The 14664-nt window shown below is 41.0% G+C and overlaps 1 protein-coding gene across 1 annotated transcript in view; it reads right to left on the reverse strand.

The window, feature by feature from the left end:
- Positions 1–672: 672 nt before the first annotated feature.
- LOC308668273 (vitelline membrane outer layer protein 1-like) overlaps positions 673–14664 on the reverse strand; it is a gene marked incomplete at both ends in the record, with an annotated part of 29111 nt that continues 15119 nt past the window's right edge. Inside the window, 2 exons of the mRNA XM_081328054.1 lie at positions 673–967; positions 2662–2756. Coding sequence (XP_081184180.1) covers positions 673–967; positions 2662–2756 — 390 coding nt within the window. The remainder of the gene's footprint in view (positions 968–2661; positions 2757–14664) is intronic.

Raw genomic sequence — 14664 nt, forward strand, 5'->3', positions numbered from 1 at the left:
TAGAAATCAAATCAATAAATACATAAATAAAAAATTCTAAACAAATGAAAGACATGGGATTGGAAGAGACATTCTTTTATGTGATTAAAGAATAGAAAAGTGATATTTGGGTTAAGTGATTATTTGTAGTCTTTGCCTAAGAAGAAAACCCTCTTGTAGCTCATTATCTACATCTTTAAAAAAACATTTTAGCATCAATTTTCTTTGGTTCTTAACCAATCCTGGGCCAGTTATATTTTCTCTAATATTTTTGTATTCTTTACAGTGAAATGCAGAATAGAAGAATAAATAAACCCAAAGAAATAGATATGCATTGTTGTGGACCAAACATGGCTCATTGAAGGAAACCAAAGTCTTTGAAGATGCAACATAATTTTATTTCCATGAAAGCAAGCAATAACATGATATGGCAGTTTGGTACTCTGACTTGGATCAAAATGATGAGAGGGAAGACAGTCAATCATTTGCAATGCTTGAGGTTTCTGCCACCTCACTTAGGCCTCCCCAATTGGGACTGTTTGAAGAGGTAACACCTGGGGGGTAGTTACCTTGTACTACCATATTATGCCCAAACACACCCTTTATTGTCAAGTTAATATTTAACTATAATTAACAGTCTTTGAAAATACATAGCAAAAGTATATTTATAGATGACGAAACATGTATCGACCATTAACAGCAGTAAAAATTCACATCATTTAGTGCTGTGTCATCACCAATGCCCTGTGCATCCTCCACCCTTGTTCTCATCCCACATATGCCACATGAGATGCAGCGATGGCTCCATGGGCCAAATTCACCCCATGTTGTGGGGCTTTGACCAATCAGGCCATTACCATCAGTGCAGGTGAACTGGATGTTGTTAGCTGCTGTATCATCACCCTCTGCTTGTGGCGCTTCCACTCTCAGAGAAAAAGAAACCAGGTTGCCTTTGGGGCACACCTGGCGTTTTGTCCAGGTTCCCCACCTGCCGGAAAAGACAAAGATGGATAAGCATCTCTTTACTGTCTAAATTAAACACCTGTAATCAGTCCAGGAGTTCAGACATAATGGCTAAAATTTGGGGCTAGGAATCAACTTAAAGTCTATTTTTGCCTATCAACATTCATTAAATAATTCTGTCAATAATAGTTGACATTCAACCTAACTCTTTAGGCTATTGTAGGGGGGGAAATTGGAATCAAGGAGTCTTGTGGCTGCTGGCTTAAACCCCTAGGAAAAATGGGATAAAGAATACTATATCTCTTTCCCAAGACTTCTCCTAATCCATGTCATGTTCAGAATCCATTATATCAGGAGCTTCTTATTCTACAAATTGTCTTGCAATATTGAGGCACCCTTTCCCCTGAAAAGAAGACTTTTGCTTTATAGACTTTATACCCTTGAATGAATTTATTCCCCCACTAGTGAAGAGGTGAGTCATTATTCAGATAGCAAGTCCTCTAAAGTCCTCTATGGAAATTCAGTGCCTTGTTTTCTTACTGGAAGTCTGAAGTTCTATCTCAGTTTCCCTGTTTACATTAAACCTAGACTTCCACAGGAAGATTGAGTGCCCCCTCTAACTGCCATATGGCCCATCCCCGTGATTTATTTGGGGAAAGAGGATTTTGCAGTAAACAAAATTGGAGCAACATTCCACAGGCCCAATGATACCCTAATCCTGATTTGAGGCATTTTGATTGCTAAGACTCTCATTCACAACGTACCTAATTAAACACCCTGATAAATAGGTAAAAGGTATTGCGAATAATACATGGTTACCATCATTCTTTAACACAGTAACTAAAATATTCCCTAGCACAGTGACTGAATTGCCTGGGATTTGATTTTGAAGATTCCATTGTATGACATTAATAGCAGCCACATTTCTGTCTTTGTAGATGTAACTCAGCACTGCAATCCATATCGCCTCACAAGGAGAGTTATAAGAACAGCAGACAGATTCATAAACTGCACAATTGGAGAATTGTGTGGAAGACTGAAGTCCAGAAGGGCTCTTGATGGAGTGAATGTCAGGAAGAACAAGTGAAGGGGGCAAAAGAGATACACTTACTATGGCCCACAAACTATTAGCTGACACCACTGGATGATATCGCCAGGGCTCGCTGCCTTGGAAGAGTGAGAAAAATTCTCAGGGATGACTCACACCCTGGTCAGTACCTCTTTACTCTCCTACCATCGGGTAGGAGATACAGGAGTATAGCCAGCCATATCAACAGGCTGAAGAACAGCTTTTATCCATGGGCTGTCAGACTCTTGAACGGGAAATAATTTTATAATTTTATGTAGGATTGACCTGCAAGGCCGGTGTGTCACATGGTGTAACAAGACGGTGGGTTTGTTGTCACTGTGAGTTGTGGGGGGGGGCACGAAAGGAGGCTCAGCTAATCTCAATGTATACATGGTTGTACTTTGACAATAAAAGGTTCATTCATTCATAGCTACTACACCACTCAGGAACACAAACTGCACCACTCAGGAACACACCACTGCACCACTCAGGAACACAAAAATCTTAAGCAACACTTTCAGTGCCTTCCCCTTCTGAAATCAGCAAAGGTGACATTCAGGGCTGGGTAGCAGTGAACTAAGCACCAGTCATCTCCTCTCCCATTCTTCATGACAAGAAAATGAAATATGATCAGAAAGTCAGTTACTCACGGTCCAACTTTAGACTCAATTATTGTGCCATCGGTACAGTACAAGCGAATTCCATTCAGAGCTGTATCATCACCTGCCCCTTGCTTTTCTTCCACCTAAGAAAATATGACCCTGATAAAGTTCTAGATCAGCCGTTCTCCCCTTGCTGTCTTTCAGACTTGAATTCTCAGAAATATCAACATTTGTCCATAAATATTGGACGATGGATCAATCTTGGATCAAGATTAGGTCTGCCACACAATATTCCAGACCAAACTCAATGCCTTACTTTAATTATAGAATCAAAAAGGGTTAAGCATCCACACAATTACTTCTTGATTGCCGTTCTTGAAAGACAATGGAAAACTGAAGAATATTCAGAAGCAAGGGAGCATCTGAAAAGTAAACTTTTACCTTCAGGGAGAAGCCATGAGCATAGCCTTTATCGCAAAATGCATTTGGGCCCCAGTCACCCCAAGTACCCCCATTTGTCACACGGAGCACATCTGCAATCTTTCGGGCTTCGGCATTCCACAGGCAGCACAAGATGGTCAAGAAAAGAGCGGTCCTGGCAGAGAGATCCATGGAAGCCAGTCTGCTTCTTGAAAGAGAAATTTCTTCAGAAATTGCAGCATCCTAGAAACCAGGAATTATTTACAAAGCATCCCCATGAAATCTCCTTGTAGTTTTCCTGGTAAAATTTCAGAACTGGCTTGTCACTGCCTCCTTCTGCATAGAGCTGAGACAGAGGGACTGCCCCATCTGACACATGGGTTGTATTGGGATTAGTCTTGCCCACAAGGCCATCACTTTGCACATAGGGGAGATTGCCAAGCCGGCCATTTTGCAAGTGTGTCCATCACATGTTTTCAGCATTCCAAATTGGCCCATGTGACAAAAGATTATCTGTTGCTCCCTGAATGTGTGTTTATTTTCTCCTTTCTTACTCTCTAGCTTTTCTATTTAACCTTCCACAGACTCTTTAGCTTTTTCTTTTTGTTTGCCTTAATTGCTCAGTCTCTCCCTCCTTCTGAAACAAGAAAGGCATCTCTCACTTTTATGCTCTAATACTTAGAGCAAAGAACAGTTATCCACATTCCACAAGAGCCACTCATACTTTCCCAAACAACTAGATGTGGGTAATTCTGACTCAATCACAACCCCTGGTCTCCCTTCCCTGCCCTCTGCAGCCCTCTGCAGCTCCACTTACCGTCTTCCTGCAGTTAATTTTCCTACAGCCAGAATGGGAAAGACTTTAACTGGAGACCTTTGTGTAGGCAGGACAGACGTAAGGGCAGGGTCATGAAACCTGAGCACCTTCTGCTGCCTTCACTGGATGGAGCCAGGAAATAAAAACTAATTGTGCTTGCTATCTGAAAATAAGGTCTAGTTTATTTGCATTTTCCTTTAGTCCACTGAATGCTGAGCTGATGGGGGGAAGACGAGCCCCATATTAAGTAGTGTTGGTGATGATGATGGTGATGATGAGGATATTGAAGCAAAGTGAGTAGGATTGAGGACATTATTTGTGAAAGGGGACCTTGGGGTATTTTTTTTAAAGGTTGTCTATTCTAGATGTTTGTAGATTGGTATATTGTGAGAACTCAGACTATTAATTTCACTGACTAAATTGTACATAAGATAATCGCACAGAGAGATTTTACATATTCCCATCCTTGAAGTAACAAGCAGTTAAGATACTAATTTGTGTAAGTGGCCTACTTCCCCAATAAACCATAGTTTGTGCAGCAAAACAGAGGTTCACATAGCACTAACTCAAACAGACCATATTATGGATTACAACATGTATGAATGCAGCCACTAGAAAGAATAAATTTCCTTCTTTTTACTAAACCCAGTAAAAACACACAGTTTTGCGTGTGTTGTAGAGAAGACAAAATTATTAATCATGTGTCCATGCTAATCACACTATTGCATGGTCATTCCAAGGACTGCTGCAGAGATGCAGCAGACTCAAAAGCTGTGACTGTGGGGAATTTTTTGCCAGAAAGGTTTTTTTAAACAAAAAAGTGTGCAAAATGCTCTGGAAAACTTGCATATTTTCAAAAATACAAATTCCCTTAGCCCGTTAATTTTTGCCTATACATCTTTGCATAACAATATGTCTATACAGGTCTTTTTGTCCAGAGGAATTAACCAAGAAATTCTACTGACTCTACATTTACTGTCTTTAAGGTTTGAAATTATTTAGGTTGATCTAAAGCAAATGCTGAAGCTAAATGCTCAAAGTATGTTTTTCAAACTAATTGCTGAAACTAATTGCTGACATGATGTCTGAAAATTAACAGTCAGAACGAATTGCTGTACTATCACATGGTGAAATAATAAACTCATGGAATATTTTTTAAATCAGTTTTAGTCAATGTGCCGTGCTTAGTGTAACTTATGGCCTGAAAGAGAACATACCCTAATGTCTTGTTCCAAATTTGGATTGCATCAATTTCTGCAGAGAACAGCCCAACAATGGTATTAACCAAGAAGAGTAGCAAAATTGGTTATGATTCACTTAGCAACCCGATTGCTTAGTGACAGATGTTCTCCCATTTGTGGTCATAGGTTGAGGACTACCTGTATAGTAACCACAGGGTTCCAATCTATTCTACATGCTATTTTACATCTTCATGAGATCATTTATGGAGGTTATTGTAGTGTGGTGTGTAACTATTGTTTGCGCGTCAGCCGTCTCCCTGGTAACAGGGAGCTGCAAGTAAGCATGCGTGAGATCTAGCTTGGAGAAGATGGCACCGGACTGAATGGCCGAGAGGACGTGCTTCACCAAAGGAACAGGGTAAGCGTGGGGGTTCAGGGTGCAGTTAAGGGTGGCCTTATAGTCAGTGCAAATGCGCACCTCACCGTTAGGTTTCACGGGGGTGACAATAGGGGGTCTCCCAGGTTCCTCCCTCCACGGGTTCTAGCACCCCTAGTTTTACTAAGCATTCCAGTTTGTCCTCAATTTTTTGTTTGAGGGTGAACGGAACTCTTCTGGCCTTAATTCTTACCGGGAGGACATCAGGTTTTAATTTTAGGGAGATTGGGGGCCCTGTGTACCTTCCCAGGGAGCCATCGAATACGTCTGCAAATTGCAGACGGATTCAAGGCTTTTGGCCTGGGTAAGATGGACTCCCCCTATCCAAATACCCAAGGCCTTGAACCAGTTAAGTCCCACTAAGCTGGCCCCCTTCCCCTGGGTGACTAAAACTTCCAGTGGGCCCTGGAATCCCTGAAACAAACGTTTAAGGTAGCTATTCCTTTAAGCTTAATTGGGGCCTGTTGGAAGTCAGCTAATCTCATTTGAGAGGGTTTAAGGGGAATTCTCTGTTTGCTGAGGCCGCAGATTGTATTGTAGAAATTATGGAGACCGAGGAGCCTGAATCCACCTCCATTTCGCAGGGGATTCCCTGCAAATGGACTTTGATTCTTATTTTGGGCCTCAGCAGCTGGTGAACATTTAAATGGCTATCTGGTTTTCCCCGCCAGTTCGTAGTCTGTACTAAGGGCCAGGGGGGCTCTGTGCATGGGTTATAGGGGTTCATCGTACCTGGTAGGGCTGAATCCAGGTCATTGATGTTCCCTCGGTTCCGGCTGCGACAGACGGTGCGGATTTGCCCGGTCTTGCCGCATTCGTGGCATTTGGCATTCCTGAACTTGCAGGATGCCCGTGGGTGGGCTGCTCTGCAGCTGGCACATCTCAGACTGGTGTTTGCCATGCGGGGGTTTTGATAGGAAGACGTCTGAGGTTTGTTTGCTCCCTTTGCGGCAACGCGCTGTGCCAAGGGTTTCCTGTAGTTTGGTTGGATCACATCAACTCCGATGTCGGGGTTTGCAATTTCTTCTTTGTTGTCCGCTGAAGTATTATGGTGGATTGACCTGTTGGGTCCATTGGTAGGTTGGTCTTAGGTTTCCTCGTGAGTCATTCCGTACGCCTGGATCTCACTGATGACCTCGGTGAGGCTCATGGTCGGTTTGGCGACTATTTTTCTTTGAAGCCACTTGTCGAGAAGTCCCAAGATGATCTGGTCCTGTATCCTGTCTTCCAGGTTCAGGAAGTGGCACCAGCGAGCGGTGTGTCTTACAGCCGCAATGAAGTCTGTTGCAGCTTCTCCTGGCCATTGAGTCCGCTGGGCGAACTGCAGTCGCCAATATAGCTCTGAGCGAGCAGGTATGAAATGCGTGTTTAGCATGTCAGTCAGGACCGCATTAGGGACGGTGTTGACTGGGTCTGGATTACAGAGGCTGGTGGCGATGTCGTAGACAGCAGGTCCGCTGAGGCATAGTAACGCTGCGACCTTTAGACGGTCTTCAGTTATTTTGTTGAATAGAAGGTACCCTTCTATCTGCCCCGAAAGCGATTCCTATCGCTCGGGGTATTTGATGTCAAATTCTCTTATCTGTCCCAACGATGTCATGCTGTCCTGGTGACTACTGCTTCACGGGTCCTGTGGGGTTATTTTCCCCAGTAACTCCAGCTCAGTGACGGTCAGCTCGTGACTTCACTCCGTATCTTGGCTCCGTGAAGCAGTACCACCTTCGTCGCCAGATGTAGTGTCTTACGGCGGGTTCCCATCAAAAGAGGACAGCAGACTTGGGTACTAACAGCTGTTTATTCATCTCAGCAGGAACGGCAAAACACGTTTTAAAACCCCCTTATATAGTCCCGCTGGCGAGCTCCTGGCCAATCCCAGTCCACAGATTTTCCTGCCGCTTTCGTTCTTGGCCAATCCCGGGCGACCGCGTGTGTAGCTGTCAGCTCACTGCTGTTATCGGTAGCTGTCAGCAGTAGCCGTGTGTGGAGCTGTCAGCTGTCAAAGAACTGTCAAACATACGATCTTCTATTGTAACCATTACAATGACTTTTAAACAAACATATATTACAGTTATCTGGAGCTGTAGGATGTAGCGTTAACAGTTGACTAGCTACTGGTGAATATTTTTTAAACCTGATAATGAATTGGATGAGAGAAAGCAAGCTGTAATTAAATCTAGAAAGGCAAAGGTATATAGGGAAATACATTTGGTACTAAAGTCCAGCCTGTTAAACTGGTTTTGGACTCCCTCTGAAAGAATAGGCTTAGGGTCTGAGACTGTAACCTTCATTGATTCATTCACTGATCTTTATTATCACCAAATCCCCAAGAGACAGTTGGTACAAAGTGGCAGTTCTATGCAGTTATGCCTAGTACACCAGATGATTTCTTCCAGTCTTTCTGATGAGAATTCCATATTTAGATAATATCACACTGACTTTTACAAAGTGCTGTATGTGTGACTACCATTGAAATGTATCTGGAAATTGTATTCGTTGCTAAATGCAGCAGATAGCCTATATAGTCACGTGGTTCAAAGAGATAGACATTAGTGCAAGAAAATATGCACCGATTGGCCACTGCATGATTCCAGGCTTAATACAGAGTTCATTGTTAACCTAAAGAGTTTTGGCTATCGAAGGGACATGACTTGCAATTTGTCCAGCTAATCAGGTCTGTAGGACCTCCGTTTTTGGCAATAAAGGGGAGATAATCTCCTGCATTGGTGACACATTTATGGAATGCAGGCATCTCACTGTAAAGCTTCTTAGGCTTTTAATAGTTGATTGATTTTACTACTACATTTACAAATCAATGCATACTCTATTGCACTCTTCAAATTTTATTACTACTTGGAGTACTCACCAACATAATAAAATAAAACAGAAAGTAAATAAAGGAATATGCCAAGCAATAAATAAGCACCTTTTTGATCTTTCTGAACTTTGGCTGAGTCTCTTAGTGTTCTTCAGATATCTGCAAAAACAAAAAAGAAAAGAAAAAATAAAAAAAATAATGAAGACAGCAAGAGGCATGTTGAGTCTTGCCTCTGTATATCCTAACCTTAAATTGATAGGAAAGATTTGCGACAATCTAGATTGCACAAAACGCTTGACTAGGGGGGATTGCAGTCATATTCAGCCAGAGAAATTTATACAGGGAGGATTGGTTTTAAGGAAAATATTGTGGTGTCATTTGCAAATGAGTGGTAAGAGAAGAAAAGTAGCTGGAAACCATTATTGGAATCAGGAGTGGTCAAATACCGATGACAGGAACAGAAAATACTGTACGCTTACCTTGCAGAAAAGAAGAGTGAGAGGAGATACAATAACAAAATTCAAAAAGAATAGAATAGAATAGAATAGAATAGAATAGAATAGAATAGAATAGAATAGAATAGAATAGAATAGAATAGAATAGAATAGAATAGAATAGAATAGAATAGAATAGAATAGAATAGAATGCAATGCAATGCAATGCAATACAATACAATACAATACAATACAATACAATACAATACAATACAATACAATACAATACAATACAATACAATACAATAGAGCTGGAAGGGACCTTGGAGGTTTCCTAGTCCAGCCCCCTGCTCAAGCAGGAGAACTTAAACCATTTCAGATAAGTGACTGTCTAGTCTCTTCTTAAAAACTTAAGATCACCCACAACTTCCGAAGGCAAGTGAAAACCTAAACTCTATAAAATAACCATAGGTCGACTCCAGTCTTTCAAAAGCAATCAGAAAGATTTGGAACTAGCATTATTTGCTTTTCAATCAGCGAAGCTGATTTCCTTCTCTTCTCTTCCTATCAATTTTCAGGAAAACAAAATCAACAAAGAAATGAAGCAAATCCAATCTGCCATCCACTCTTAGTTTCAACGATTGTCCCATCAATACAGTCAGGACGAATGCTGCTGCTGAGACCTACTGTATCATTACCTCTTATTCTTTGGGGTGGTTGCATCTGTTGGAAAAAGGGAAATGTCAATGGAAATTTCTGACACATCTGATACTAATGGTAGTCCTACAACCAGGCTATTTCAAGAATGAATCTTTTTTTTTGTGGAATCATATATACATTAGGTAAAGGTAAAGGTTCCCCCGCACATGCGTGCTAGTCGTTTCCGACTCTAGGGGCCGGTGCTCATCTCCGTTTCATAGCCGAAGAGCCAGCGTTTGTCCGAGGACGTCTCCGTGGTCATGTGGCCGGCATGACTAGACGCCAAAGGCGCACGGAACGCTGTTACCTTCCCACCGTAGTGGTCCCTATTTTTCTACTTGTATTTTTACGTGCTTTCGAACTGCTAGGTGGGCAGAAGCTGGGACGAGTAACAGGCGCTCACTCTGTTACGCGGCACTCGGGATTTGACCCGCCAAACTGCCGACCTTCTGATCGACAAGCTCAGCGTCCTAACCCACTGAGCCACCGCGTCCCTTCTATATATACATTATTGTGACACAAATGTGAATTTGTATCTACATCAAAAAAGCACAGCTATTTTGCAACAATATATTCTGTGCTCCAAAAAAATCAGGACAATGCATCCATTCTTTTTCCTAACCTAGACATTCCACAATTTCATATGCCTCTGTGCAAGAACTTTCTGAAACTTTAAGAAGTTGCAGTCAGAAAGGAAATAATTCCAACTTAATTCAATAAAGAGAATGGCTTCCGCCACTCTAATTTCAGATTGTAAAGATATTTCAGTTATTCTTTGGAGGAATAAGAACTGTCATTTCTTATTCCTGATATACCAGCATGCTTACAGAACACACTATATTGAAAGTGGAAAAATTATATTGGCCATTTAGAAACTATTTACAAATGCTATAAGTAGTTGAGTAGTCAGGACCTTTCAAAAATAAAAATGTAAGAGAAAGAAGAAGAAGAAGAAAACCCAAATATTCATTGATGGAAACATCTCCCTGAACTTAGCTGAAATTAGCTATGGTTTGATCCAAAAAACCATCACCAGCCCATTTCAATTTCATTTCAATTTCCATTTCTAGTAAAATGTTTATTTATTTATTTATTTATTTGATTTATATACCGCCCTTCTCCTGAAGGACTCAGGGCGGTGTACAGGGCAATAAAAATAAGAATACATTAGTTAAAATAATATTAAAACCCAAATCCATCAGGCCAGGCCGGCTTGTTCGAATAGATAAGTTTTTAGATCACGCCGGAAGGAGCTGAACAATAAATGAAACTTAATTTGAGATGCTTTCACCCAAATTGCTATTTTTTTAAGTTTCTTTGTGTGTGTCTTTAAATCAGTTTTTGACTCCTGCCAACTGCCTTGCAGTATTCCTGGCAAGGTTTTGGAGGTGGCTTGCCATTGCCTCCTTCCTAGGGCTGAAAGAGAAAAACTGGCTCAAGATCACCTACTAGCTTCCTAACTAGGAGAGAACTCACAGAATCCTGGTTTCTAGCCTGATGCTTTAACCACTACAACAAACTGCCTCTCTCTTGACTCTATTATATTGTTTTCCGGATCTGATTTATAATGAAGAATAATTACAACTGCAAAGTCTGTGCTTTTAATCAGAAGACTCCTACACTATAAACTGTTTTCCCTCTTTGGCACTGGGTTGCAAGTAGTGTTAAGGTAGGATTTGTTTGTTTGTCTATCTTTAATACATTTATTTTATATCCATACCTTGATATAAGACACCTCCAATTCTGATGACTTTCTGTGGAGAATGAGATGATTAGATAATAAAAACCAATAAAAAAGGAAAGTCATTAAATTTTAAATGGTACAATTAATATATTTTACGATGATAACCTAGAATAATCCATACATCTTACACTGTTTAATAAATACTAAAAACCTGACAATATGGCATACATGCCTATTAGAACATTATTTACGTACCACATTTTCTTCTTCCTCCAATATTGATGGTCACATATCAGCTTGAGTTCAATGGATTTAATGGATCTGTTAAATCAGAATAAATATTTGGTAGTTTGGCTGGAATTTAGTGTTAATTTTAATCTTTTTTATGATTTACATAGCATAGTCCTACTGACATTTATAAATTGTCTGAACTTTAACAACAATGACCTGTAGTTTGAAAAACTGTAATACATTAAATTATGTAAAAAATAATTAGTGAAACCTTTAACTTAATCTTTTACCTGATACTTGTAAATTGTTTGTTTTATGTTTTAATTTTCTTTCTCTTTTTTTGTTTGCTTACCTTTTTCTTCTCTTTTTCAAAAATGCTTAATAAAATCATAATTTGAAAAAACAAATCTTGAATTCAACTAGCCAGACCCAGTCTATGGGCCACTATGAGCCTCCTAAAGCTATTTCTTCCAACATTATGTTAAATATGCTAAGCTTTCCTTTCAGCTTTTCATTCAAGTCATTGTTAAAATAATAAACAGCCCAGGGCTCATCATTGTGGTGTCCCAGTCAGGATGTACAGACTATGAGGGGATTAATACTCTTGTTATATTTTTTGTTTTTTTGCTTAGGGCTGCACAGCACTGTGAAGCATTATATAAGTCTATTGCTATTGCTAATGGTAATCAAAGCATGGGTGGCTATCCCCAAGAAAGAATTTAAGGAGGGGTTCTTGTGCTTCAAGAGTTAGTATACAACAGTGGTAATCTTCTAAATCAGACATGTCAGTACCGTGACATCACATGATGTTGCGCAGCGTATCAGGACTGTTTTGCCATTGCCGGCAATGGGGTGGGCGCGGCTTCTGCATGACGCATCCAGCCCACGGGCTGACAGTTTGTGTTGTGATTCAGGGTCAGCCTGTGGGTTCAGCAGTTGGAATGGATGACTCAGAGGAGGAGGAGGGGGTGTTGAAGAGCTTGCTGATGATGGCCTTGAGGCTCCGCAGAGCCCTCAGCCAGGCCCTCAGCCAGGCCCTCAGCCAGACCTGGTCACGATGGAGACCCAGCTGTGTGAGCCTGACAGCGTGGATGAAGATGACCCACAGCTGGCCCTGTTCAAGGATGCCCGACGCAGGAGGCAGTCAATCAGGAGTAAACAGAGGAAGGCAATGGGGCACCTCGGAAGGAGGCAGAGAGAAGCCACGCCCTGAACTGTATAAAAGGGGAATGCGTGGGAGGGCTGGTTTGCTGAAGGCAACCGCTTGAAAAGCTCCTGTTTCTTGGTTCGTGTCTTGTTCTGTTTGTTTTTGTATTCATAAATTTGGCAGGCTTAATTCCAGCCTCTTGCCTTCTTGTAAAAGGGGTTGTCCCTGCCTTTTCTGCAGGGCCGGTAGCAGGCTGGTACAGAACAGTTTGACACCTCTGATCTAAATTGTCATCCATAACCACATCTAATTGCATTGTATGCTATTTGTTTAAATGCATTGGTTTTTTTAAATAAAAAACTGCATTTAGATTCGATAAATTACTTGCTCATGGAAGTGGAAGAAAAGCTGATATCGTATACTTCTCTTTTATTCCCTTGCATCTCACTCCCTTTGCTTAAGATAAAAAGCACCAGATGTTTTAGGCCTTCCTTGTAGTGGAGCTTCTTTAACTCCCCAGCCATTCTGGTTGCTTTTTTCTGCATAAAGTTAAAATGCAAGAGGATAAGGTGAAATGGAAATTGAAATGGAAAGAATAGATTATGACAATTCAATCAGAATCTTCAAGTACATGTCAGACGATTGGAATCACCATTTGCAGCAGCAAGAATTGGTAGCATCTTACTACTTTTCTAACACCATTACTTTGAGGAGAAGAAAAATCCATTTTGACTGACTTTTAAAACTCGACAAAAATTTAAGGGCCACAATGTTCCGGCATTCAAGATAACCAGATCATGTGTGTTTCTGGACAGGTACCTGGTCAGTGAATAATGAGAACACCAGCTGGAATATTTCATTATTTCATGTTCATCCTATAGCCTATTTTTAGGACCATTGACTTCTGTGGCAAAAATCTGTTCTTATTGTCAAATTCTTTGTGCAGCAAATTCAATCAAGGTGTCATTATTCTCCCCACATTTCTCAGGAAGGCCAGTAACCTAACTGATGGATAGACAATATAGTCACTACCCCAGACGTCAGTTTCCCATTGCTTCATGGCACCTGAGAAGAGTGTTTCCTATAATGAAATTTAAACATGATGCTTCTTATTCATTTATCATTATTTGATACAGAATATCTTACCCATGAGTACTTTAGATTAAAAAAAAGAAATGTTTTAGAAAAGGCTATAAACATACATAAGAGAAAGAGGAATCAAGTGGATGTTTCAATTAAGGAGGAAAATAACATTAATGAGGTAGAAGTGGTAGAACCAGACTGGATCTGTTTAAAACATTTAGGCATCAGGAAGCCCATCAAAATGTTTTCTCCCTTGTATTTATCCATTGGAATCAATGGCCCAATTAGGTATATGTGGGGAAATCTTTGGGTTTATAGTTTAATCATTAGTTTTAATACCTTGAATGAAAATACCAATCCACCTGAACTTTACCCTATTTCCTTGGTGGCGAACCTATGGCACGGGTGCAACAGGTGGCACGCAGAGCCCTCTCTGTGGACACGCGTGCCGTCGCCCCAGTCCCAGGCCTTCAGCTGGGTTTTATAAAACCTTTTCGCTTTAGACCTCCGCCGCCATGTGCAAATAAAATAAAAAGTTCAATCAATCAATCAATTTCAACTTCTCGTGGGGAAAAAAATCTTGCAAAGTTGGAATTGATTGATGGAACATTTTAGTCCCACCCAGTCTGCCATTACAACCACAGCCATGCCCACACAATGGGCCATGCCTATGCAATGGGCCACACCTACCCAATGGGCCACACCCACCCAGCCCCCAACAATACATAAGTGGGTTTTGGGTTGCAGTTTGGGCACTCGGTCTCTAAAAGGTTCACCATCACTGCCCTAGTTGTTCAGAAAAAAGCTATCAAAACAATCATTTTCCAGATTCAGGAAGCAGCTGTCTGGATACTTCCTGTCAAATTCTCCTTGCAAATTAGTTGGACAGGTGTCAGCCTTTAAAGGGAAACCAGATCAGGAAGCAGGCACCACCAGAATTCGATATAGTGGGTTAGGATGCTGAGCTTGTCAATCAGAAGGTCGGCAGTTTGGCGGGTTGAATCCCGAGTGCCGCGTAGCAGAGCGAGTGCCTGTTACTCATCCCAGCTTCTGCCAACCTAGCAGTTCGAAAGCACGTAAATATGCAAGTAGAAAAATAGGGAC

Source organism: Vipera berus (assembly GCF_964194415.1).
Source record: "Vipera berus genome assembly, chromosome: 4".
NCBI classification, from domain to species: Eukaryota; Metazoa; Chordata; class Lepidosauria; order Squamata; family Viperidae; genus Vipera; species Vipera berus.